The sequence below is a fragment of the Rissa tridactyla genome, chromosome 6 (assembly GCF_028500815.1).
Source record: "Rissa tridactyla isolate bRisTri1 chromosome 6, bRisTri1.patW.cur.20221130, whole genome shotgun sequence".
Classification (NCBI taxonomy): Eukaryota; Metazoa; Chordata; class Aves; order Charadriiformes; family Laridae; genus Rissa; species Rissa tridactyla.
In genome coordinates this window covers 59,529,196-59,554,171 of record NC_071471.1, presented here as the reverse complement: position 1 = coordinate 59,554,171, position 24,976 = coordinate 59,529,196, and the positions used below count along the sequence as shown (strand labels likewise).

The 24,976-nt window shown below is 45.4% G+C and overlaps 1 protein-coding gene across 4 annotated transcripts in view; it reads left to right on the top strand.

The window, feature by feature from the left end:
- SH3PXD2A (SH3 and PX domains 2A) overlaps positions 1-24,976 on the top strand; it is a 280,366-nt gene that overhangs the window by 172,226 nt on the left and 83,164 nt on the right. For 2 of the 4 annotated variants that reach the window (XM_054205000.1, XM_054205002.1), the window contains exons 6-7: positions 8,189-8,217; positions 23,487-23,534. In XM_054205000.1, the coding sequence (XP_054060975.1) occupies positions 8,189-8,217; positions 23,487-23,534 (77 nt within the window). Of the gene's footprint in view, positions 1-7,514; positions 7,575-8,188; positions 8,218-23,486; positions 23,535-24,976 lie in introns of those variants that run through there. The other 2 variants (XM_054205005.1, XM_054205001.1) reach the window with 2 other exon arrangements.

Here is a 24,976-nt window from a genome sequence, read left to right as displayed (position 1 = left end):
TTCTTTCCAGGAAAAAGCTTGCTATAAACATTCATGTTGTCTTTTTCAAGGCTGCTAAAGCCTTGCAGTAGAGGATCACATGGTGTTAGCTCATTGCCCCAGTGTCCTGCAGCTTCCAGTCTGTGCTGAGCCATCTCTCCCTGGTGCCAGTGAGGCCAAGCTTTGCTGTCAGATCGCCCTGCCCTGTATCTCATAGCCTGGTGACATGCTGAATGTACGATTCCAAAGCCCTGTCTTCCTCCAGGAGGATAATGTAATCATAAAAAAATATAATAGTGAAAAATTCAAGAGGCTAGAATTAGCATTTCGTCAGCCTGAGCCAAAAACTGAAGTTGCACTCTGGAGCCAAGAGATCAACTTCACCATTGAGGAATCTTGGGACAGAAATCTGTGACATTCCCCAATCATTTAAGGGAGGGACAGGATGACTTGAACCCATTTCTTGTCCTTCTATACCCTTTCTCTGCAAAAAAAGAAGTGGTGACAGCTGCCCGCAAACACTGTGGGTCTGCATGAGGCTGAGATGATCCATGGGGATGTCATTTATCCCGGAGCTGTCTGCATCCCCTGTACCTTGGACCTGGTGGCAGAGCTCAAGTTGTGCTCTGAGGGGCTAATGTCCGGGATCCTCTGATCCCTGGTTTTCCATGTCCTGCACCTCCCCTTCACGATACAAATCCATGGATTCAGGTGCAGGGAGCATTGCTGGAGAGGAGGCAGTGTCCATCTCCTTCCAAGCAAAGCTTTTCTGTGCAAGCTAAGGTTACTGGTATACGGAAGATGTATTCTGCACTTATATAGATGAGTTCGCAGTGTTGTGCTTGGAGTGTCTCAGGGAGAACTTGGGTTGACTTTTACTTTATTGGGTTCTAGGGAGCTGTCAAAAGTCAGCACTAAATCAGGACCTCCAGCTGGGTCCTGGTGAGACAAACTGGGCCACTGTTGCTACACGATGCAGAGAGAATCACTGCAGCCTAACCAGAAGTATATAGTATATAATTCTGTGCTGTTTACTCTATGCCGGCATTACAGCCACACTGTGAAGACAACAGAAAGGTGGCAGGAAGGCAAAATGGTCTCTTTTGTGTTGTCTCCTTTCTCTTAAGGAGCTGGTTGCACAACAGTGGCTTACCCTTCTTAGCAGCAAGCGGAGACTGCTTCCAGCCAGCAAGAAATGCCTGGGTTTGAAGTCAGGTCGACAGATTTTCTTCTTGCCCCTCAAGTCCCTTTTGCTCGCGGCAAGGAATTCTGGAGTCTCGGGACCGCCACAATGGGGCCCTTTCTGACAGGGCTGGAAAGCTCGACCTCTGCTCAGAAAGGACAGATTCATGTTCAAGAGGGTTCCACAATGCAACGATTTATATCAGGAAATGAGCAGAATATTTTCTAAAAAAAAAAATCAAAAAAAAAAAAACCCAAGAAGGAAAAAAGCCTTCATCTGTTTATTTGGCTCGGGGAAGAGATCAGCTGTGCTTTTATGATTTCAGAGGATGGAGTGCTGGCAGGGGAAAATGTATAGCTGTATGCATCCATGTGTTTGAGTTTGTGTTTCTGATCCATAACATATAGAGTTAATTTTGCTTAAATTATGTGTCATATGCGTCTCAGAGCTCACTGGGAATGGACATACCTTCATGCACATGGTTAAACTTTTGCATTTTGAGTACCATGAATGCAAATTTTAACCCTACGCTCTCCATATAGCTCCTGTGTGTTTGTATAGTATTGATGTGTTTGGGTGCTCCTGCAGCCATAGGCCTTGGTGACAGGCAGGCACCTAGTGACAGTCCTCTGTCACGCTTGAGTTCGTGCCTCGTGTCAAATACAAAATGTCGGTCTGGCTGTTGAGGAAAATCAGTGAGGAGAGTTTCAAGATGCAAGTATATCCTCACGGCTCAGGTTTCTGCACGTATAAAGAGCAGTAGCAAAGCATTTTTGTATTGGTTTACTTTGAAAACACTGTCGTGGAATCTGATAGCAGCGCTAAGAAAAACAGTTTGTGAAAAAGCTGTCTTCATTACTGACTGCAAACCGTATGAGTGTTGGGAAGGAGAGAGTGGTCTTTCTTGTTAAAACATTTCTGTGCTTTTAATCTGCCTGGAAAATCATTGGCGATTAAACGATAATCCAAGTTGTTTGTTTGAAATGTCATACATCTCCACCGCAGCCTGCCCACACCACTGGAGACATTTAGGAATTAAGGAGCATGGGAACATAAGTGCCTACAATGTATTTAAACATGAATTAGCAAAAGCCAACAAATATGGAACAATTTAAATTTATGTATTAAAATACTCTAGAGGATATAGATTAACCTCCATTACTCAGGGTTTGTCACTGTCTCATCTCCTTTGGACAGCAAACACTGAGAAACAGACAGAAAGCTGATTTACTCTCCCTTTAGCTTCTGTCTCGTCTGATGAAACGTCTGCTGTGCAGCTCCCCCGGCCGTGCTCCTCCATGGGTCTGACAGCTCTTCATGCTTTGCAGACGCTGTTTTCTCTCATGGTTGAAAGTCAGAGTTGTCTGAAAGCGCTGCTAAATGAGTTGAAGCCGAGCCTTGCTTTACTGATAGGCAGAGGTCCTGGGCTAAAAGGTGACATACCTGAGAAAGGAGGAATCCCACAGAGTGAGCTTGCTGGGTCTGCTGTCCCATGGCAAAGAGGAGAAGATTTTTAAAAGAGCCTTTGCATCATGGGTACTGCAAGGATGAGGTCCCCCAACTGAATTCATCACCTCCGAGGCAGAGCTGTGCAGGAGCCGAGTTGATGCAGCCCCTCCATTGATGGAGTGTTGCTCTGCAAACTCTTCTGGTTCCTGCAGGAGGCTTCTGCTGACTCGCTGGATCTCCGTGGAGAACGCAGGAGAAACCCTCTGGGCCAGATACAAATCAAACTGAATCAGAAGTACAGCTAAAGAGATAGGCACCATCCATCGCAGATGCACCTAGTCACCGCCTGTCTTCTCCTCTACTTGGAACATTTCTTAGGCTTTATTGAACAAATGTCAGTATATTCCTCATTTGTTAAACAACTTTCCAGTTGTGCCACTGCTTGTTTGTGTATATCTGTTGTATTTAGATAGATGCAAACACATGCATGCACATATCAATGTTTATTAACTCTTACCGAGTACAGCAGCAAAGTCTGTTCCTAAAGAAAGGCTGTGCCATAAAACTTTTCCATAACATTGTTAATATAACCTTGGTAATTAAATTAGATTGCAAGTGACATACAAATTCAATGACATAAGCTATTTTTATCTTTTACAAATTTACAGACTGACGGTGGGTAGCTTAATGTGATAATGGGGCAATCGGCTCTGTAGCAATGCTTGTGGTCTTCCTTTCACATTCATTGCTAGAACGCAAACGAGTAATGTTATCCTGGCGTGATGCTGATGAGAAAGGAGATCCAGCCTCCCTCTCCTTTGTCATTAAAGAAGAGTGGGTCCAGCTTGTGCGACGTGCTTGGCACCAGCCATGTTTTAATATCGTTAGCAGCAGGAAATACTTTCCTTGCCAGTAATGAGGTTCAGTGTCAGCTAAAGGTGGTGCCCCACAGGAAGACTTTAGACAAAATTGCTATATTCTAATATGAAAAGGACTCAAAATACGCTATTTTTGCGAAAGGCGATTGTTCAGTATGGAGTGATCCTGGCTAATGAAGAAGGGACCTGCCAGGGCTATTTTTAATTCTACCTGCTGGTTTCACTGCTATTCTTGTAGCTATGGCTGGAAGGGAAATGAGGATTGTGGTGTCTGTTCTCCTACAGAAATGGAAGAAGAATGGAATGATAAAAAGAGCAAGAGCTGAAGAGAAAGTGAGCTTCCCTGTGTAGCTGCAGCTGTGACATTCATTGTACCTTTCCTTGGAAGGGTTTTTGTTCTGCAAGACCAGGTTTCTTGTCTGAATTAAGGGCTAACAGTGTGCCAGGTGCAGTCGGTATTGGAGGAGAAGATCAGAGTTTGTACTTGGAAGTTGTTACAGTTAAGAGAAACCATTAAAAATTTCCTTTAATTATCTTGGAGACACAATCCAATAAATACTTCAGTCTCACACTAATGTTCCTCTGAAAATAGTGAGGCTAAGAAGTATTCACCTTATAGATCGTCACTTGGGAGAGGGGAAAGATATCAATGAATGACATGCAGAATAATAGGACATAAAAAATAAATATGGAGTCAGGCAGGGCTCCTATTGCAAAGCCGCAGCACAGGCTTTCTTCATTAGCAGAAAAGAGAAAAACGTGTATACTGAGAGCTCTTTACCCAGCCAGAGAGATTATTTGCTATACCTTGTTTGCTTTCTATTTCAAAGTGATTTTTTCCCCATCCATGCTGGGAGGAACCAGTTTTGGCTTGCAGAGTTTCACTGGGGAGATGAGGATTTTATTTCAGTCTCCGTTCTACTTGTTACTGCTTTTTCCTGATTTTGTGAATGAAATGTGGGTGTACTAAAAAGTGACCCACGACGCATGGGGTAGATGCACTTCAGGAACTCCAAAAACAGAACCTGATAAGATTTGGCTCTAAAAGTTACAGAAAGAATGAACAAAAATACTAAAACCTGCCCAAAAGATTGATTGATGGCTTTTTTGTTTTGAGTGAGCCTCATGAGTTGAGGGGTGGGGGTGATTAAGTAAATATTTTGTAATGATCACTTATCTTCTTCTGGAAGGGTGATCTGGTGCTTAAGAGTGGAAACTAAGTCCAGAAGTTGTAGGTTCAGTTGCCTTCTTTTGCTACAGCTCCACTTCAGGCAGTATGTGTAATACACTGTTCTCCCATCATCTGTTTTTCTTTATAAATATGGGGCAGCAGCCATTTATTTTTGCAAAGCATTTAATTAAGTGAGTTTCCCACCTTCATTTTGCTCTTCATTTGAATTTTGAGAAAGACGTGTAAGAATAAAACGCTGTGGTACGCAGGACCTGTGAGGACACCCTGGGTGCAGTACGGGAACAGTGTGAGATGGAGACGCAGAGGGGACGACCAGCGTATGCTGGCCAAGCGTGGGGCAGCAAGTGGGAAAGGTGTCTCGGCTTCCCTTCGTGCTGGTGTTTCCCACAGCAGCCTGATTGGAGGCAGTGGCATAATGCAATTAGAAGCTTGGTGTACTGAGAGGACAGTGAAGCAGAGTTGGGTTTTCAAGAGTTTGGGTACACTCTGATGGTGCTAGTTACCCTGCCTGATCTCAAAGGGACATCACGGAGAGCTACTTGCCGCTTCATCCTCTTATAGCTGACTCTAAATCGCTCAGCTGTGCACTTTGTGGTGACGGTAAGGGGCTTTTCCCCCTCTTCAAACTAATCTAAAGGTTTGTTTTCACCATGCACAAACCATGAGAGAAGCAATGATGGGGTTCGCTGGACCAGAGCTTCTGTCCCACATGAACAGTTACTGCCTTTGTTGGCACCATGTTTGCCGTTGACCAGAAATGTGGCTTGCCACATCATAATGAGTGCAGCGCTCTGTGCCTGCGTTAGTGGTGTGATGTGGAACGCGTCTGCCCAGTTCAGGGCTTGTATGAGGAGACTTAAAGGCAAGTACACTTCCAAAAATGACGTGCTTTTGCTGGGGAAAAAATGCCAGCCAGATGAGGAATAGAACAGGAAAAAAAAAAAAGTAGTGAAAAAGTTCTTTATGAAGTAATATCTCGTGTCATCCCATGATCTGTGTGCAGAAAGAGAAAACAGTTTCAAAATTTTGCCTTTTTTTTTAATCTCTACCTTCTTTAAATTGCATGTATGAGTCATGCTTTAGAATTAAAAGAACAAGCCTCATCTAAAAGCTTACTGCAGTCACTCACACAAGTCCGAAAACCAGCTATCCAGGACAGACGTTTGAATTCTGGGCCTTTTGTGGCATTTGCTACTATTGCCCAGCGAGAGCACAGCCAAGTCATCTTCTACTGTACTTTCCAAACTTGGGTACCGACTTTGGCCTGATCTGATGGGCAAAGACATTCAGCAACATCTGCATCCATTTTTGGTTGCTTATTAACCATATCAATCCATCGATACCCCACTTCTAATCATGTAAATTGGGTGGTGTTTTTTTAAGTGGCAAAAAAGGAGTTAGGTGTTCTTTTGCAACTTCAACTGGGCTGAAGGGTCTTTCGCCTCTGTCTGATGCTGCTTGCCTTCACCCTGCTGTGCATGCTCTGTTGACCTATGACCTCTCTTAGGATGCTTGTGGGGTGCCCCCAGCATGGCTGGCTGGCAGGAGATTGCCCTGGAAATGTGTGCTGACGGCCTTTTGGCAAAAACCGGAAAGATGGTTGTATTTATCTTCTAGGGATTGTGCCCAGCTACACCATCCTCCCAGGGTCCTCATGGGTGCAAACATTTGCAAGAGCTGGGTGCAACCTTTTTGTGCAACACAGGGAGAGGTGGGGAGGTGGGGATGCAATATACTGCAGAGGGAAATCCCAGCTGAACCTAGCTCAAAGCTGTAGGGCCAAGAAGGTCCACGGGCTTTGCTGCAGAAAGGGCAAAAGGGACTGAAGTGGTCATGAAGCATGTGCACGACAGAGATATTGGGTTCAAGCAAATTACATGTGTGGATCTTAGCAGGGTTTCACCTCTTTGCCATTTAGTGCTGTCAGAAGAGAGGCAGTTCAGGGCAGGACCAAACACAGACTTTCACACGCCAAGAGCACTGTATTGACAGCAACCGCAAAGCTCCAGCCTGGCGTGGGAGCGGAACCGGGGCAGAGGACAACATTTCGGGGATCGTGCCTTCCATGGCTCATTCTGAGGGGTCTCTGTTTCGGGTACCATATAGCAGGCATTATATTTGCATATGATATCACTGCTGTAGAAGAAGTAGCCTATTCATGAACAGTAGCATCTTCACATCAAATACAACTGCAGACATGGCTGACAAAACAAGCGTTTAATTGAAATACAAATGACACTGGAAAATTAAAAGAGGGTGCAAAAATCTCCCAAGTAGTTATTACTCACTGGAAGCAAATCCCAGACATGTAAGGCACGGGATGAACGCAAAGTGCTGTGAGAAACAGAATTTATTGGTAGACATACCTCTGCCCTCAAGATATGTGTCATTTCTTCAGATGATCCCCCAAACTCTCTTGAAATTAAATACATCATTTGGGACAATCCTTCTCTGATTTCCTCTGGAGTACACAGAATGCTGCAAGGGACAAACCCCCCCACTCCTGACAGTCTGACCCTAAAAAACTCAGAGACTGCTGCCTGCCCCTCCAGTGGGATTCCTGCAAACAGCCTGCTTCTGCGGTGGGTTCATGGGGTGATTTTCCCAACAGCAGCACCACCGGCTGCGGCGTGTGACCGTGCCACGGGCGCTGTGCCCACACAGCGATGCTGGCTCTGCCCAATCTGTCACAGCCCCAGCTCCTGCCAGTGCAGACCATTTCTGAGCTGGGTCTGAGAGGCTCCAGGGAGCGCCGGGAGGAACCATACCCATAGTGAAGCATTTCTGTTCTCCGTTCTGCTTATCCTGAATCAGTTCTCGCAGCTCCCTTCTGCAGTTTCTTCCCACTTCTGTTGCAGCTGCTGAGCTTTCAGCTCTTCTGCCACCAGCAAAGGTGCCAGCACCCTTTAAATCACTACTGAAAAGCAAGGGTGTGTTCCCCATCCTGGAAGAAAGAAGAAAGTTTGGGCGTTGTTTTTTTTTTTTTAGCTTTCGGAAGACAAGTGCTTGTCAGAGAGAACTAGGAGGGGTCTGGAGGTTATTCACAAATTAATTAGCCTCTGAAAGGAGAGGACCGCAAGCAATGCCAGATAAGCCTGTAGCAGCCACACCCCAGCAGCAAACAGTTAATATTCCCCTTCCTCTCCAGGGGAACGTCAGGGGTTAATTCAGTAGCTGTGCATTTAATAGCTCAATTTAAAGGGGAAAAAATGACACCCTTCTCCCCTGCCTTGCTGGTTGTGGATGGTTTGCTCTGTCTGGTTGATCACATGCTCCCCCAGCCCCTGGTGCTGCAGAAGCCCCAGCTGGTGCTGCTGATGAGCCGGTGCTGCTCAGGACCCGTCCCGGCCCCTGCCTGTCAATGCCTTGCGGTCCTCACCTCCTCTTTAAAGGAGGGAGCACGCAGGATGAGCCCTTGAGCATATGGGTGGAAATTTGGGAAGTACCCAGTCTCTCACCCCTGTTTCCAGCTCTAACCATGTCTATTTGTTGTTGTCTTTTTTTCAGGGACTATGGATCTTCAAAGAGAAAATCAGGTAAGATACCAGGCTTTCTATGTACTGCATGATTACCTTCCCCCCCCCCCCCCCCCGCCTTCCCCTCCCCTCTTTTAAACCTGCCCTTTATCTTGTGTTGCATGAAATTGTGTAGCAGTTTAACTTTGTATTGCTGGAGCCTGCAAGAGACAAGCATCAGTTTCTTTCCTTTGCACTGGAGAGAAGAAACCCACCTTATATAGTATTGCAGTTAAAATGACTGCTCTCCTCTGACTGTATTTATGCAGCTCCTTCTCCAGTCTGAGAGGATAATTATATTAAATTTCTTTCACTTTTTTTTTTCCTTAAGTCAATCTTTACCTGAGCAGACAGTCATAATGCAGCCTGAGAGTTGGGGTTCTTCTCTGGAGGGCAAGGGAATGCTTTTCTGTTCTAGTTGGAATCTTTTTGTTTGTTTGTTTTTGCCTTTCCAAAAGGCTCTGGTGAGGCTTCTGATGCAAAATGGTCTCAGTGCCTGTGTCTGGGTTTGGGCTCCCTCAGAGGCACTAGCTCAGTGTTTTGTTTTTAAGATCTTGGATTCAAATGTCCTATAAACCCCTGATTTGAAACTATATAAATCCAATTTTTCCCTTCCCCTTGTAGCTCTTAGTGATTTTTACAGATGTGTTTTCAATAGGGACGTGTAATTATGGGCCTCTGGGTTTGGCTGCTCTGAGCTGGATGTGTCAGGGCTTTCGTTGCTTTTCTTCTTCTTTTCTTTTCTTTTTTTTTTTTCCCCAAGCAGCATTGAGCACCTGCAACTCTCATTGACTTTGTTTGGAGTCTTGGGCGCTCCAAATTCTGTTCAGAGGCCTTTCAAACCAAGAGCAACTTCTGGAAAACTCTGGCCTGTGTGCAGGGGAGGGGAGGATTTTTTTTCTTCTTGCTTTTTAAGATGATAAAGAAACACTGCAATGGCTTAGTCTGTGGGAAAGCAGGGAAGATGAATGTAATATACTGAACTCCAATGAATGTCACTGCCTAGATTGATTTGTTGGTTAATTATGGGAGCTTTCATGCTGCAGTCCTGTAATAAGCTAAGTGATGCACTAAAACGGAGCTGTTGCTTGACCATCCTGTGCATTAAATGGCTGTTGCCTTTGCAGGCCAATTCTTGTGGTACTCTTTCCCTGAATTTCCCTGAGGTGGGTGGTAGTGATGAAGAGGCAAGCATGGTACACAGTGCTGACCAGAAAGGATAAAATCGGGCACACTTCATCTTCCTCATCTCCTACAAAGCTTCTGTCTGAGTTGCAGTTTTTTTAAAAAAAAAAAAAAAAAAAAAGGGGGGTCTTTTTAGAGTGATGCAATTGCACTTCTAGGACGTCTTAATATTAAGTAAAGTGTTTGTGTGCAATGGACCATGAATTAGATTGGTGGCAGAAACTTCTCTAGAGGGGGAGACCGTAAAGGTACAAGAGACTAGGTAGAAGGCAGAGCTGAGTGCAGGAGCTCCTGGCTCAGAGTGCTACATCCCAAGCACTCGTGGCCTTTTCGTGCCATGTAAAGACTCTTGAAAAACGTTGTTGAAGTCTCTGGGGCAAACTGATTTAGCACTGACCTAGAACAGCATTAGCAAACTAGGAAAGCTTTGAGCTCAGTGCAGCAGTTGACAGGCACAGGAGTTGCAATATTCTTGCAAGAGATGTGAGGAAGTGCTTTGGGAGTGTGAGAAGCTGCTTCTCCTCCATTCCTGTGGCTCTAGGGGAAAGTTGGAGCTGATCTGCCATGACACTGGGGGAAGACAGATTAAGTTGAGTCAGTGGAGCAGAGATACCAGTTGTGGATGCTGCTCTGCTGGGCTCTTTGGCCTCCTGCCCTGAGCATCCCAAGTGGCACACTCATCCATCCCTGCAAGGGGTGGATGCTCATGTTGGGCTCCTTCCCTTGGCTGTCCCACCTCCACGTGCTGCCAGGTCTCCTTTTGGGACTGTTTCCTCTTCTCTGCTTCTTGGTGCAGAAGAAGCTGCTTGCACAGCCAGGGCTTGGAAACAGTAGGGCTTAGGGATGGTCTTTCTCTGCTTGCCCTGTACTAAGAGGAATGTGAAGCAGCTCTCTGGCCAAAGTGAGCTGCATAAAGGGACTCTGTTCTTGGCCATCTTCTTGCCTGATTTTAGAGCAGCGGGGGAATGCTTCATTCTGCTGGGAGCTGGATATTGTGGGAGTAAGTGTACAACAAATGAAGGAATATGCCAAGAGAGTTGGTAGTTACAGCCTCTAACAAAGACCAGCTTTATGACACTTGTACAAATGATGGGGTAAATAAGCACAGATTTCCAGGGTGTGCTATGAGAGTCTTTTAAGATAACAAATAGCTTTGAAATGTAGTTTCCTTTGTAGCTGCAGACACTACCCTGTCTTTGAACAAGAGACAAAGAAGCACTTTTAAATGCAAGCGCCTCCCAACAAATCAGACCTGTGAACACATCTTCTGTCTTGACCAAAGATGTGCTGGGAGGAAGCTTTCGGGTGTGAGTATGGCTGTCCCGCACTGTCCGGCAGGAATCCCACAGCTGCCACGGCTCAGGCATGTGCAGGCACAACACAAGCGTGGCTGATCGCAGAAACATTTGGGGAATGCCTCTGACAGCCGACATCACCTCCACCCTGACCTCTGCCTTGCCAGAGTGCTTGTTTAGCTAGTCCTGTGCTCGCCCCTCAGCGCAGGGAGAAATTGGATAAGTTCAGAGTTTAATAGAAGTTATGGAAACATTTATTGCTGCAGCTGATACTGGTTGTAAACATTTAAGACCTTCTGAACCAAATGCAACAGCGTGGCATGTCCTTAGCTAAACAGAAGGGAGTCTTGCACCGATCTGGGGCATCTCTGCATGCCAGTCCTGAGCCAGGCTTCCTCTTGTGCAAAGTGCTATATAAACACACAGCCCTTACTTGGATATGATCTAATTTATAAATGCCTTAACCTGCAGTCAGCTCGGAGACCTGGAGCTTCACTGCGGCTCTGCGTAGGCATGGGTGTTTGCTGTGGCCTGAACCGACACATGTGCTCTTACCTTGGATTTGTGGGGCTTTACTTGACATGCTGCAGAGCTGCTTTGGAAAGCTGCCTTCATATTTCTAGTCTATTGAATTGTGGTGCTATGACCATCTGTCAGTGCCGAAGAGACCTCAGTACAACCGTAAAGAGTGGTTATGGTGGGCATATTCTGTATGCTTGCAACAAATGGTCTCGTCTAGGTCTCTCCAAAGACCCTCTGTAGCAAAAAGGGAGCGAATTACTTTTCAGACTCCAATTTGTCGATCTCATTAACCAAGTGAACAGCAACTCATTTGTCACTCAAAATAGGCATTACTTCTATGCAAGCAGCCATTGTGTGGTTTTCTCTCATCAAATCAAAATAAGGGCAAAATTGCTGCAAGTCTAGTAATGGATATTTGCATGGTACATTACAAACCACAAATTAGGTTAATCCACTCTGCAAACCTTACCAGCTACCATCTGTGCATGGTGAACTAATTAACCCTTGAGACATCAGCTAATCCTGAGGTGGCTTGTAAAAACCAGTTGGAGTATGTTTCTCCCCAAAGATGTCCCCCCCACACACATGCCCCTTACTGGCTAGAGCAAGCTTCAGACTCCTGGAAATAAGGTGATCTTGCCCTCTTCCCTTGCTGAGAATCTTTATTGGCTGGTTTTATGCCAAAAATCTTTATTGGCTGGTTTTATGCCAAAATTGTTGCCAGAGCCCCAGTCATGAAGATGAAGCAAGTATCTGGGACCTGGTGTTCGGTGGCAATAGGGAGTTGGTGTGCACTCCACAGTTTTTCCATACTGAGTCTTAGTGCTCCTCAACTACTGAGAGGGTCCTCCTTGCTAACAGTGGGCCCAAACCCAGCAGAAGAGATGCTGCTTCACTTTTGCTTTCAGGTATGCTTTGCTGAGGTATGGATCTCCGCCGCCTGCCTTGTAGGCAGCCAAGCCCTTGTGCTTACTGCTGTATGTGCTAGCAGGAGCGTTGCCGGCCACCCCCTTCTGAAATCATAACAAAAATCCCCACTGCTTGCTCACTCCCACTGCTCTGACCGCCCTGGCTGCTGCTGAGGGCACAGCTGCCTTCAAGCTGCTGCTCTGGGCTCTCTCTGGCACCTTGTTGCTATGCAGTAGGATGCGCCTCCATGTGGAGGGGGAATAAACTATTAAAAAAAAAAAAGTTTATGGCTCCATCAGTACTGCAGTGTCTTCTTTCTCTAGTTGACCAGATCCTGCCTGCATCAAGCTGGCTGTACTCTGGCTGAGCCTGCCAGCTGAAGTCTATTTAAATAGCTGCTATAATTGAGCATTTAAAATATTAATGTAACAATTTGGTTCAAGCCAGCGTTGTCTCAGTGAGGATGCTGATGAGGCTTGGCTTCTTCAGCAGAGAGACCTATCCTTCAACTTGGTTCCCACATCCAGTTTTTGGACTAGCAGAATATGGCAGCACCCGCACAACAATTTCTGCTTCCTTTCCCTCCTATGATGTAAAACTAGGAAGGATGTATCCACTGGCAAGTAAATAAAAACTTCAGAGTCCAGTGGAAGCTACTTCTCAAACTTTTTATAGAAACATCTGTAATGCTCTCTTTTCCCTCAATGGGGAAATTGAGAGCTGCAACAATGATGGAAGTGGGGCCTCCAAGTGAAAAACAAGCAGATCGTTGTAACGACACCGAGGGCCCTCATGGCTGATCACTTTGTGGGGTTGCTGCCTTGGGCTTACGGGTGGAGCTGACAGCAAAAGTTGTTTCTTTAGGCTAATTCTTCATGACTAGGGAAACCCTCTTCCTCGCTCTCGCACGCTGAAGCTGCATGCTCTGGCAGCTTGAGGGACAGGCCTTAATTGCTATTTCTTTGAGTTACCAGGGATAGTTTTTTTCTGCTTCCTTTGTGATTATGAAGGGAAATGGCTTAACTTGTGACTTTTTCTTTGTAGCTCAGCTATGCTCATCACTTCAGAGCTTAACCTTTCTGGTCGTGTCACACTGCACGTGTCTAGCCTGCGCTTACAGCTCCATGGCGTGTCTCACTTTTTTTTCTTTTTTAGTTTTATAAATGGGCTTTATTTTCTTAACTTCAGTTTGAACTGGCTCCTTTGAGGCGATATGGAGAAAATGAATGGTGTGTGCGAGCCTTTCTGTGCTTAATCATTCAACGGGGTCACCAATGTGTGAGCCATTAGCTGGACCAGCAAGGCGGTGTGGCTGGAGCTTGTCTCTACCTGCTGTAGGACTGAGGTGGTGACTCTAGGGACAAAGCTTTGTTGGTCCCACTGAGTGTGGGGCCCCCTGCGAGCTTCATAGCTGTGCAGTAGGCGTTTAGCTACGTGTGGGTACAGGGAGAGGAGGGAACACACAGCCTGCAGCCCTGGCGGATATTTTATGGTATTTGTGGGAGATGGCTGCAGTGAAGGGAGGAGGAAGGACCTCTCCAAGAGCGACATGGTGCTGCCTTTCTTCTGCCTTAAGGTTGTTGCAGTATTGATCACACATCATCTGGAGTGGTGAGATGCCCTTTTAATGTTAGAAGAGCCATGGACAGAACCACTAGTGTGGTGTGGACATGCCTTAACTTACTCAGTTGACTGTTAAATCTGTCTCAGTTTTCCCCTCTCAGCCAGAACCTTTAAAATCGGTTCTTGAAGGGGCCAAATCTAAGAGTGTGGTAGTAAAGATGTTGAAAAAACCAATTAACTAACACGGTAAATCCCAGCGTGAGGCGATGAGTCTTCTGTCAGGGTGGTGACTGCAGCAGATGTCTTGAGGCTACCCGCATTGAGTGCGTGAGTAATGACGCAGAGAGTTGGTTATTGCTTAATGAAGCGGAGTCCAGGTGATAGCAGCAAAGCGAGAATGTGTTTTTTAACTCCAGTATTAGTTTGAGTCATTCTGCTCTTGCGATGTTTGTCTCTGAAGTCTGTCTCCATATCCTCCATCTGAAAGGAAAGCTTCAGCTTGGAAGGTGAATTTTTTTTTTTTGAAGGCAGTGAATGGGGATCTAAGTTTGTCCAAGCCCATGGCAAGGTCCCAGGAACATCTTAAACCATGTAGCTTGGGCTTGGTGTCTTAATCCTTTTAAGAAATCTGTGGTACGACATGATCCCTGCAGACTGAGGCACGTGCTCTTGTTTGTGTCCTGATGAATCACACAAGCGTGCTGTGTTCCTTGCATTGTTTTCTGCAATTAGTGCAGAAATGGCGATGGCAGACTGGCTCCTTGGTGCCATTTGGCCTGTTGATGAGGATGGCTGGACTAGGTAATTTGCCAGCCGCTATTTTGTAACTTCACAAACATGTACTGACAGGATTGCTCTTGATCAGAAATCAGGATCTGTTCTCCCATCATACGATTAACCTTCTTGGCTGTATGTACTAATTACTGCATGGAATTTAAAAACAGCAGATTCTGGCAGAACATTTTGGTTCTCACATAGCTTTTTTCTTTTTTTTTCTTTTTTTTTTTTTTTAAACAGGAAGATAAAGGATTTAGTAATAAAAGAAGGATAGAGTAGGCAGAAGCATAGCAACCAAGGACCAAATAAGCCTTAGCATATAATTACTGGGGATGTACATCTTTGGGCCTGGTTCTGGAAGGAGTTAGTAGTTAATGATCTTAGTGTGCATCCTCAGTTCAGTCCTTGATGTCAGAGCTTCCTATTCTCATGATGGAGAACTATTCTTTCAGAACTAGTGAATTTGCTAAACTCTAACTTCTGTTCATTTTATCGGTTTTCGTGATGCAGTAATTCCCAAAACAGTTCATTTTCTTTCCTGATTTTTTTTTTAACAAGCCTGTAAGTCTTTGGGTTTTTTTTTAACAAATTCTTCATATAATTGAAGGAACATCCACTCTGTATTTTCCAAAGCTGGGCTATTGCTCTGTGCTCAGGTGCACTGGCACAAAGCGGGATTTGAGAAAGAGAGCTTCAGTAAGTCAGGCAGACTTCATCTCCTTGCAGCATCTGTGTGTGTGACCCAATTCTGCATCTTCAGTCAAGATGTGAATCTGTCCACTCCAATCCAAGGCTCCAAATCCGGCCTGTGGTATTCTGGCAGCAGGAAGCTGATCTCACACTTCTTGTACACCATATTTTTAAAGTCGCTGTTTAAACTGAAATGCTTTGGACTTCTGCCTGAGGCTACTGAAGAGAAGAGCAGATAGGAGACTTTATTCTGCACTGCTTCAGTTTTCTGCTGACAAGACATGTGGCCCCTTGGATGTATAGGATCTCTATCTTCTGGGTGGCCCATATGCTGGGGTGGGAGGAAGATGGGATAAGAGAGCAAGAGCTGTTTGTTTGTTGTGTGAGTCTTTTGTTTTGCTCCTTGGCTTTTAAACTGAAGTGTGGGGACAGGGTACAGGATTAGGGAAAGGAATTTGTTTGTGCTCTTTGCCGTTCCCAGTTCAGCATGGATGCTGCGCAGAGCCCCGTATGAGGGAGAGGGCAGGGAGGCTGGGCGGGCAGGGAAGGGCTGCAAGTATGAGGTGTGTCTTGAGCACAGCCACAGCAGAACAGCGTGCACCCTTGCGAATGCCTCGGAGAGCCTTCAGCTGAGTGCTGAGAAAGCGCTGGGTACTTTAGGGGGTGTAATGGCATTTCATGTGTTTTTAAGAAGTTCTCTATTCTCCATCTGCTCCTGTTCTGCCTTCCTCCTCGGTCTGTCGGTGGCAGATGGTATTAACACTGCCTGCGTGGGTTTTTCCTCTCTTGCACAGAGACAACTGTGTGGTATCGGATTTTGATTTTGGCATGATTTTGATTTTTAGATAAGGCAGGTGAGAAATGCACTTGGGAGCTGGAGTGGAGGGTGATGATCCTCAGCCTTTGCAGGAATACACATGCAGCACAGACAGGTCTGGCTGGCTGAGAGGAGCAGACCTCTTACCTGAGGGTTTTAGATCACTTAGTCTCAGGCTGGTAAGCACCTGAAACTCAAGTCTCTCTTATGAGAAGGAAACCTGGATGGCAGAGCGCGTGTCCTTAGGTAATTGAGAGTCCTCACCTCTGAAATAGCGCTCCCTAAGCACCTTCAGCTTTGTGCATGGTTTTATACCTGTCGCATTCTGGCTGGTCTGGGTCCAGGCTGCGTGACAGGCAAAATCCTCACCAGTCTGCTCTGGATGGAGTAGCTCATCTAACCAGAGATGGCTGGAAGCATTACTTAGATGTTCAGCAGGAGTTATAACGTATGCATCAGTTGGCCGGCTCAGTCTGCTGCCAATTAAAACAGGCTGCCTGGACATGCTGGTGCTGCAGTACGCTTTCTGTGCTTGGCAGTGTGACTTCTTCACAGTTGGGACTTGACTCTTGACTTTTGTTGGTGTTTTTTTTGGTTTTGGTTTTTTTTTTTTTGAGCCATGCTAATGTGCGTACATACCTGTGACTTGCCCAGTGCAATGGCTGGGGCTTCTCTGCCCTGCCCTCTTCCTCAGCAGTGTTGGAGGCTGTTTTTTTGTTGTGTTTTTTTTTTTTTTTTTTTTTTTTTTCCTCAGAGGGGTGATGCTCTCAGTTTGTACAGCTGTAGATGCAGATTAGTGTTCAGATATTCTAGGCACTTCCCAGCAAAACTGGGAACTGCTACAAAACTGTATGTGCAGGGGCTGTACCACTGTGATCATGTCGGAAGCAGTCCTTGCTCACCATGTGGAAAGGGTTAATACGAGCTATGGCTGCCAGAACAAAAACTAAACAATCCTGGGTACTTCTGGGTCTGCAAATGGGATTAGGATGGGCTTTTGCAGAAGTAAACAGAGTAGAAAATTGGAACTAAGTTTTCTTTAGGTTTGTACTTTTAGAAAGGATGAAGGACTGTGTGAGGCTGTGGAAATGCAGCTGGTGAGCGTGTCGCTGTGCAGTTTGAGCACATGAGCCTCTCGCCCCACTGCTGCATTCCAACTTGGGAAAGAGCGCTCTGGTTGTGGATTTCTCCCCTGCAGGAGTGAGTTATCCAGATGATGAATTTCTGAGGCACGCTCAAGTCACGTGAAAGCCAGATGTGAACATTTTCCAAGCAGTGTGTGTGTGGGTCTAGCGTACGCCAGGCAGCTCTGCTTACGTGGCAAGTGGAAGTGGTCTGAGATTGGTCTGCAGCGTGGTGCCGGGGAGGCGAGGAGCCCCGGCAGCTCCCGGAGCGGACACTTCTGCCAGGGAGAGGAAGGTGCTCGCTGGGTTCCTCACTGGCTCAGCACATCTGCCCCCACCCCCTGACCAAATGCAGCACCTCTTCCCAAGTACAAGCACTGCTGTGATGGGGCTGAACTCAGTGAATATGGCTAAAATTAATGGCCTTATTTAATGCCTGCTGCCAGTCCTCTTACTCATGCACTTTAGCTGGATTTGCATGTTTGACAATCTACTAGTCAACTATTTTTTCAAGATGTGGCTCTCTAAGATACTACCTCCTGAACGGGTAGTGTGGGGAGTGGAGGTGATGTTCTCCTTCAAGTATATAGAAGAGGAGATATCTCTGCAGGGATGAGAGGTTTACTTTCAAATGCAGGCTCCCGGTGTGTGTGTGGGGGGGGAAATTGAATATATTTCTGTATTCCTTTAAGGACTATCTTAAAACACTTGCTTTAAACATAATGCATCAGCATCCCACAGGCATAAGAGCGAGGAAAGCTAATTTAAGCTGCTCTGGTGAGGGACAGGGGTGGCTGCTGCTTGCCCAGCAATCACAGTAGCAAATAAATCTGTCATTGTGGTACCCAGGAAGTGTAATGTCTGACCAGGCCCACCCTGGGTCAGGCACTGGGCACAAATGTTGTTTTTGTTTAGGTCCCTCTGGAGCCTGGAGGGAGAAACATCAATCGTGCCGTTCAACAGGGTGCCTTGAGCTGCAGTGCTTGAAAAAGATCAAAACACTTGCAACCTTTCTGTGCCATCCTCCCATTTCTCTGGCTATCTGTTGTTCTCTGCCTAATTGAATGAGTTAATTGTGGGAGCCAGAAATGTGTAAAAATGGTTCCAGTTCAGATTAAGGCTCATCTGCATTTTTCCTCTTTCCAAGCTCTTTTAAGCCATATTGTAACAGCTACATGTAGATTCTCTATCAAAGTAATTCTCTATTAAAAGTAACTACTTCCATTCCTGGGGGAGGTTAGCAACACCAGTAGTTCACTCTCCCTCCCCTAGTCTATAAGCTGCATCTTATTTTTTCCCATTTAACCAAAGTGTGAAGCCCCAGCTGAAGGGGAAGAGGCTAGAGGAGGAAAACCTGGAGACAGGCTGACAAGGGGTCTGGGGGATGAAGGGTTTGGAGATGGCTCACAAAGATATGGGGGAGCACTGAGCATAGTGCTCTGTCTGCAGATGGGAGCAGAAACAAACCCCACAGTTCTGGGGTTCCTCATTGATCTTCCTGCTCTTGGTTGTATGGATGGCCAGCCTCACCTCGACAGGAGGAGGAGGTTGTTCCTCAGCTTGTCTAAAGAGGGCAGAAAGGAAGCAATGAGGGGAGAAGTGGAGGCAAAATCCCAGCAAGAAGCTCTGGAGGAGCCAGAGGAGGGATTGAGTAGACTAAGCCTGGTTCCTGGGGTTCCTTACCTGCTCTGGGCAGTAAGGTGTCCCACCTGAGCACCCAGGACAACAACGTGGCACTTCATTTATACCAACTCCTTGGCAGACTTGACCTCAAAAAATCTAGATTGAAATAAAGGCTTAATTTCTGTTTTCTGTTCTGCCATATGTGACAAATGCTACAGTAAACAAGGCTCTAGGCCACTTCTAAGAAATGGACACTTCTAAAGAACAGCCTGGTCAGCCCACTTCTTGCTGATTTATCAGATACCACTGTTGGGATGAAAACACCCCCATTCTTCTCTTAATGCCTTTTATTTGAACAGTGATGAGTAAAAGAAGTATCTACTTTCCCCAGCTCTAGGCTGAGCAAACACTGCCAGTTACTGGACCACCAGTGAAGTTCTTGGAAGTGGAGTGGAGCCCTGATTCCAGCTCAGTTTACTCAAAGATACTGCTTAGTCTCTTTTCACCCTTCCAATTAAGACAGGAAGGGTGTATATCTGGAAAATGGATCTGCAGAATGCTCAGCTGCACTCATCACTGTGGTCCTTGAATAACTGAGCCAGTAGTACTTCATCATGGAGAGGACTAATGACCTACAGAATTGATCACTGTTGGAAAGGGGCAGTCTTTCAGATGTTAGCATCTCTTCAGCATGGCCACTTGTTCTTATAATCCTTTTCTCAGTATTTGAAGCTGCACCTTAACAGCTGAAGGTGTTAAGTGTTCCCAGGTGATGTTTCAGATAGGGCTTCATGAGAACAAAAGCGTTTTATTAAACGGACCTAAGACTGTTATCTCCTGTGGAACGCAACTTCCATAGAACAGGTCAGGCCTGTATAATGAAACTCTTTTTACTCTCCAAAGCAAGGTAGACACATCCAGATCACTTGCTGGGACTTGTCTTTGGCCCATGTTAACTTTTCAGCTATGCACACAAATCATTTGGGGCAAGGGCTGCATGGCCAGAATACTGAGACTCATGACCAGAATGATCCAATTCCCTGGAATTACTGCAGGAATATTGTTGGGCAATATATAGCTATACAGGCTAGACAGCTATACAGATACTAGTTTAAAAAAGTTTGTTGTTATAAAGGTCCCTGGTAGCCCCAGCAATATGCAACCCTGTGAATCTTTCAGAGGGTCCTCCTTCTGGCCTTTACAGCAGTATTAAATAAGGGACACCGGACTCAACATTGAACTGAAGAATTTAAGCAGTGTTACTGACAAAAAGAAACCCACACCAGTAGCTACTGCTAAAATGCCTGTGGAGGAGGAGTTTCTCTGCACCTGCTGGATCAGGACCCAGCTGGATATGTAGTACTGATGTGAACCATGAATGTGACATCTCCTGGATTTTGGTAGCATTGAGCTTGTGCATTTGACTCTAGGCTGACTCTAGCTTTTGTAGGTTTTCCTGGAAGCTTGCTCTGCTGTAACTGCATGCAAGACAAATAGTCTGTTGCTAAAATGAGATGAGTGGGGCTGTATTGCGAGCGTAAAGCGTTGGTCCCCAGCAGTCTGGCGCCTGTTCTCTTGCCAGTGGTGGGAGGAGCAGCAAACAAACCAGTCTCACTGGCAGCAGAAAAAAATCTGGTGAAATCTAAATAAAATCATCCATTTCATGTATTTAGTTCACCACAGTAACCAGCTTAGTTATGTCTTTAAAGCTTTTGCCACCCCCCCTTCCCCCCCACCTCTTGCCTTTCCTTCCCCACCTGAGGAGCCCAGCTGATCCATCTGGGGGCTGCCCACCTCCACGGTGGCAGCTCGGATGGGATGGGGTTCAGCAGCCGCTTCCAGCGACACGCCTGCTCCGCTGCTATTTCTGTGCAGTGCGGCTCCGACAGGGAGCCTCCTCTGTGCTTTTCACAACCGCCTCGCCCCTGTGGCTTAGCTGTAATTTATGGACCCGTGTTTCTCTTGAGCTTTTAAAAATAATTCTGATTGGAGGGGTTTGTTCTGGCTCCAGCTGAAGCCGGCAGCAAGGGCTGTGGGGGTTGGTGTTAGGAGCAGAATTGGGATGCCATTGCCTTAGGAGCGGCTTGCTTTGAGCAAGCAACTTTAACTTCCCTTCCAAATACTGAGATTTTCCCCCCCCACCTCCAAGCCATCTGAGACCAGCCAGCGCTCAGCCGTGTGGCGACGGGGGAGAGGAGAGGCAGGAAGCAAGGGTTTGTTCGTTTACCGTTACCAATCCCATTGGAAACCGGCTCCAAGCCCCACGCAGAATTCCAGTAAAACTCTGTCCTAAAGGGGAAACCCGGGGCCATGCAAAGCTTGTGTTTTGTTGGCTCGGGCACAGCGTGCTTCTGGGGCCTTTGACCTCCTCCCTGTACCCTGACTCCCTCTGCGGCTCTTCGTTTGAGCTCTCTGTGAAGTGGAATCCATCACTAATGTCTGATATTTTTATTATTTGTAGGGGGAACTCTTAAAAGCTGGTAGCAATTAGAGCTTAAACGTCTTGGAATAAAAAAAAAAAAAATCCTAAGAAGGAAGTTTAATGCTAAGCAGATGTGCAGGAGCAGCTGAAATATGCTAGCTGTCTTCTGCTTCAGAAGCAACCTCATCCACATCTAGCTGCTGTCAGGCTGGGGCGGCTGAGAAGTGCTTGGGCTGGGGAGCCTGCATTGGGGACCTGTGGGGTGATTTACCAGTTAATGCTTAGCTTGCCCTTTTTTTTCTGGCATAGACCAATGGTTTTGACAAGGAGAAAAAAATACTTTGTTTAAAAAAAAAAAAAAAAAAATTAAAAAAATTGATAGTAGCTAAGGGAATTGGGTTTTATGGTGAGTTTGGTTCCGGGAGATCTCTCATGGGGTGTTTGTAAATACTGCTACTGCAGATCTAGGTTTAAACTCCTGTTCTTGTGCAGACAGATCCAGGGTAGCTCTAAGCTTGTGTTAAGCGCCGCTTATTCCCTTTATCCATAATTGTTGCCTGTTTCAGCCTTTTACTGGATTTGGATTGGGGCGAACAGTTTGAAGTCTTCCTAGTTGTTCCTGCAATAAATCTTCTGCTTTATTTATTGCTGCCATATTCAGGTTCTTCTGTCTGGAAAAAGATCTGACAGCTGACTGAAGTTCACAATCCTGTTCCTGAAGGCAGTGGAAGTCTAGTCAAAAGCTAATAGACAAGTTGCTGACAACAACTCCTTCACACCCTTTCCATGCGTGCCCCGAGTCTGTAATAGAAACATGCTGTATATTCCCTCCATAAACTAGAGCACAAGTTACTCTGCCAGATGATTTCCTGTTGTACTCTACCAATGCAGAACCTTTTTTTTTTTTTTTTTTTTTTTTCTTAAATGGTAACCCAAAGTAAATTATTGTAACTTACCACAGTATTTCGTAGTGTATTGTGACAGTGAAGTGCACGGGTTTGGGAGTTAGAAGGTTGGAAGACTTCAGGGTTTTCTCAAGACTGCCGCTATTGAGAACTGACTGAAAAGCAAGCAAAATGCTGAATCCATCTGAATTCTGTTTTTTTCCTAATGCAATGAAAACTGTGATTTAAAGAAAGGATTTCAAAACCTCACCGTTCCCTTAGCACTGGGGAAACGCAGCAATGTGTTTCTTGGACTTCTGGTTTCCAGTGGGAAGGTTTGAAAGCTGTTTCTTATGCTTATGTATCATGCTAGCAATTTCTCATACGTCCTAGGAATCTATTACTGATTTTTGGCTGTCTTGTTATTGTCTTTTGACCTGCAGAATATCAAGTCAAATAGACAAGGCCAACAATATAGCTTGCCCCTCACTACAAGTGGTTGAAGAGTGATTTTTCTCTGCTGTTAAACTGATGGGTCCAGAACGGGGTTCCCCGTTGCAAATGAGTTTTTAAAATTGCATTTTGGAATTGCTTGTCAGAACTTAGGAAATTCTTAGCCTGTCATACTCTCTTGTCTCTTCTCCCAGGCAATGGGAGAGTAACAGCCATCCTTATCTCCCTCATCCCACAGAAGGGGAGTGTTTGGTGGTTCTTATTTTGAAATGGGGGCAAACCTACTAACTCTTAAAACATGCTTCCAGTGTATTCAACCAAAAATACCCCACCACTTAGCATTTGAAGATTATTCCCAGAATCCCAAGCCAAGTATTTACACCTCGTTTCATGGAGGGGGAGGGAAATCTCTTGACCTTGTTGGTAGCAACTCTGTTGGCTTTCTCCTTAATCAGGTTTCTGCCTCATTCATTGTCTAAAAAATGGTATTTCTAGTTAAACTTTAAATGTACGGTTTTTTGAGCTTTGTACTCTTTTCTGTGGAGTATTATTTGTCTGTTGTTATTTTCCTTAATGCTATCCCAGGGTAACAAAATGCAAATGCTTGTAGAAACTCACATGTGTTTGCTAAGCTCAATCTCTGAGTTGCCTGTTGGTCTTTTGGGGATCATTAACAGCTGCAAAGCTAAATACTTTTGCAGGTCTGAGGCTTAATGAGTCAAACTGTCTCTTGGTATGCATTCCCTGTCCTATTGGGAATGAGCTCAGAGCATATTTTATTCAGAGATCTCAAAATCAGATCACTACAGATCAGTTTCAGAAGCTCTGAAAGTCTGCTAAAACATAAAAAATGAACTGGGTAGTTCTTATGACTCGACCTGTAACTGAGTCCCCATCATGCCAATGCCCCTCTTGAGCAAAAACTTAGTGTTTTCTTCGCTAACTTTCAAACTGTCTGATATGACTGTTTTCTTGTTTCTCTAATTACTTTCTCTTTTCATGGCTGCCCTCTTCTTGGATTTCAAGTTTGGATGTCCAGTTTGTCTGAGACTCCAAAAAAGAGTGTTGCTCCAGGTAAATTCTTGTGTCTTGGTGTTCTGCATGCTATTAAAAAGAGAAGTCTGTAGTTCAAACTGTGTGTGCTTTTGGAGTGGTCTTGAACGTGAGTCTGTAACAGTGGATATCCAGAACCTGTCGTCTACTTGTGTATTGGCTTTTCATGATGCACGATTTCTGATAAGGAAGAGCTTTGCTTTTGACTGCTGCACACCTTGATGTTGGCACTAGCAATGATTTGTAGTTTGCTGTGTTGCATCTTCCTTGCCCAACTCAAAGCCACAATCCAAAGCAGCTTCCCATCTTGTGGTGGGTTGACCCTGGCCTCAGCTAAGTGCTTACACAGCTGCTCTCTTGCTATGCCATGTGGGATGAAGGAGAGAAGAGGAGGAGCAAAAGTGAGAAATTTTGTGGGTCAAGATAAGAGAGGAATGTGACTGTGCTCTTTGTTCTTCTGAAATGCTCTTTTGCTTTTCCACAGTAAGTAGAAAAGGTTTTATATGGAAAACATGGGACTCTGAAGAAGATGCAAAATTTTCATGGGAGCATCAGACTCCTTATCACAAGGAGTCTGGAAGGAGGAGGGAGTGGGGAAACAACTTCTAGGTGAGATGTCAGGGTCTGAGGAGAAGTAGTCCAATACAAGGCAAAACCTAAGTTTTACAGTAAAAGGGGTCAGGACTTCTCCTGAGTAACCAGTGGATTTCTTATGCAAACATTTGTCACCTGATGTGGAATACCAGAGAAAAGGTCTTTTCTTCCTTCAGAGTTAGCATGAATGATCACAAGCCATAGAACCTGTGTCTGTACAAGATGCTGGCCTGGTCACCTGGGTGGTTAAGGCCACACATAGGTCTGAAGGCAAGGAGAGATGGAAACACTCCTGCTGCTTTCCATACCTGATATCGTAAATATTCAAGTTCATGCCCTGTTCAAAGTATGTGAACAAAATCCCACCATCCTCAATGGATGAGTGCTTGCTTGTCTGAGGTTTTTAGTAAGCAAAACTGCTGTGATTTCAGAAATGCTATCCTTGACAGAAGTTGAATATATCCCTGGGGTGATTCTGCCTGATCCTAGCAGAGTAGGTCTAATTTCAGGGTGGTAGTTAGATATAAAAGTGCAGAAATATCTGAAGTATTCAAGTCACGGGAGCCTGGTGGTTGATAGGTCACCAGGGAGTTCAGACAGAAAAACAGAATGAGACTGAGCAGGAGCAAAATGTGTTGAGGAGGAGACAGAAGAGGTGGTGTCACTTGTGAAGAACGACAAGAAGCCTTCAGATTGCCTGGCTGGGGGGTGAGGCTGAGTTTCCCTGATTCTATATCTGTTGGGAATGTTTCATGTTGCTATATGTAAAATGACAAATTGAATGCTGAGGTTTTCACCCTTCTTGAAGGGCAAAGAAGTGAAATCATTAATAGGTACAAATTTCTTCCCTTCTGTTGACTGCTTTTAGC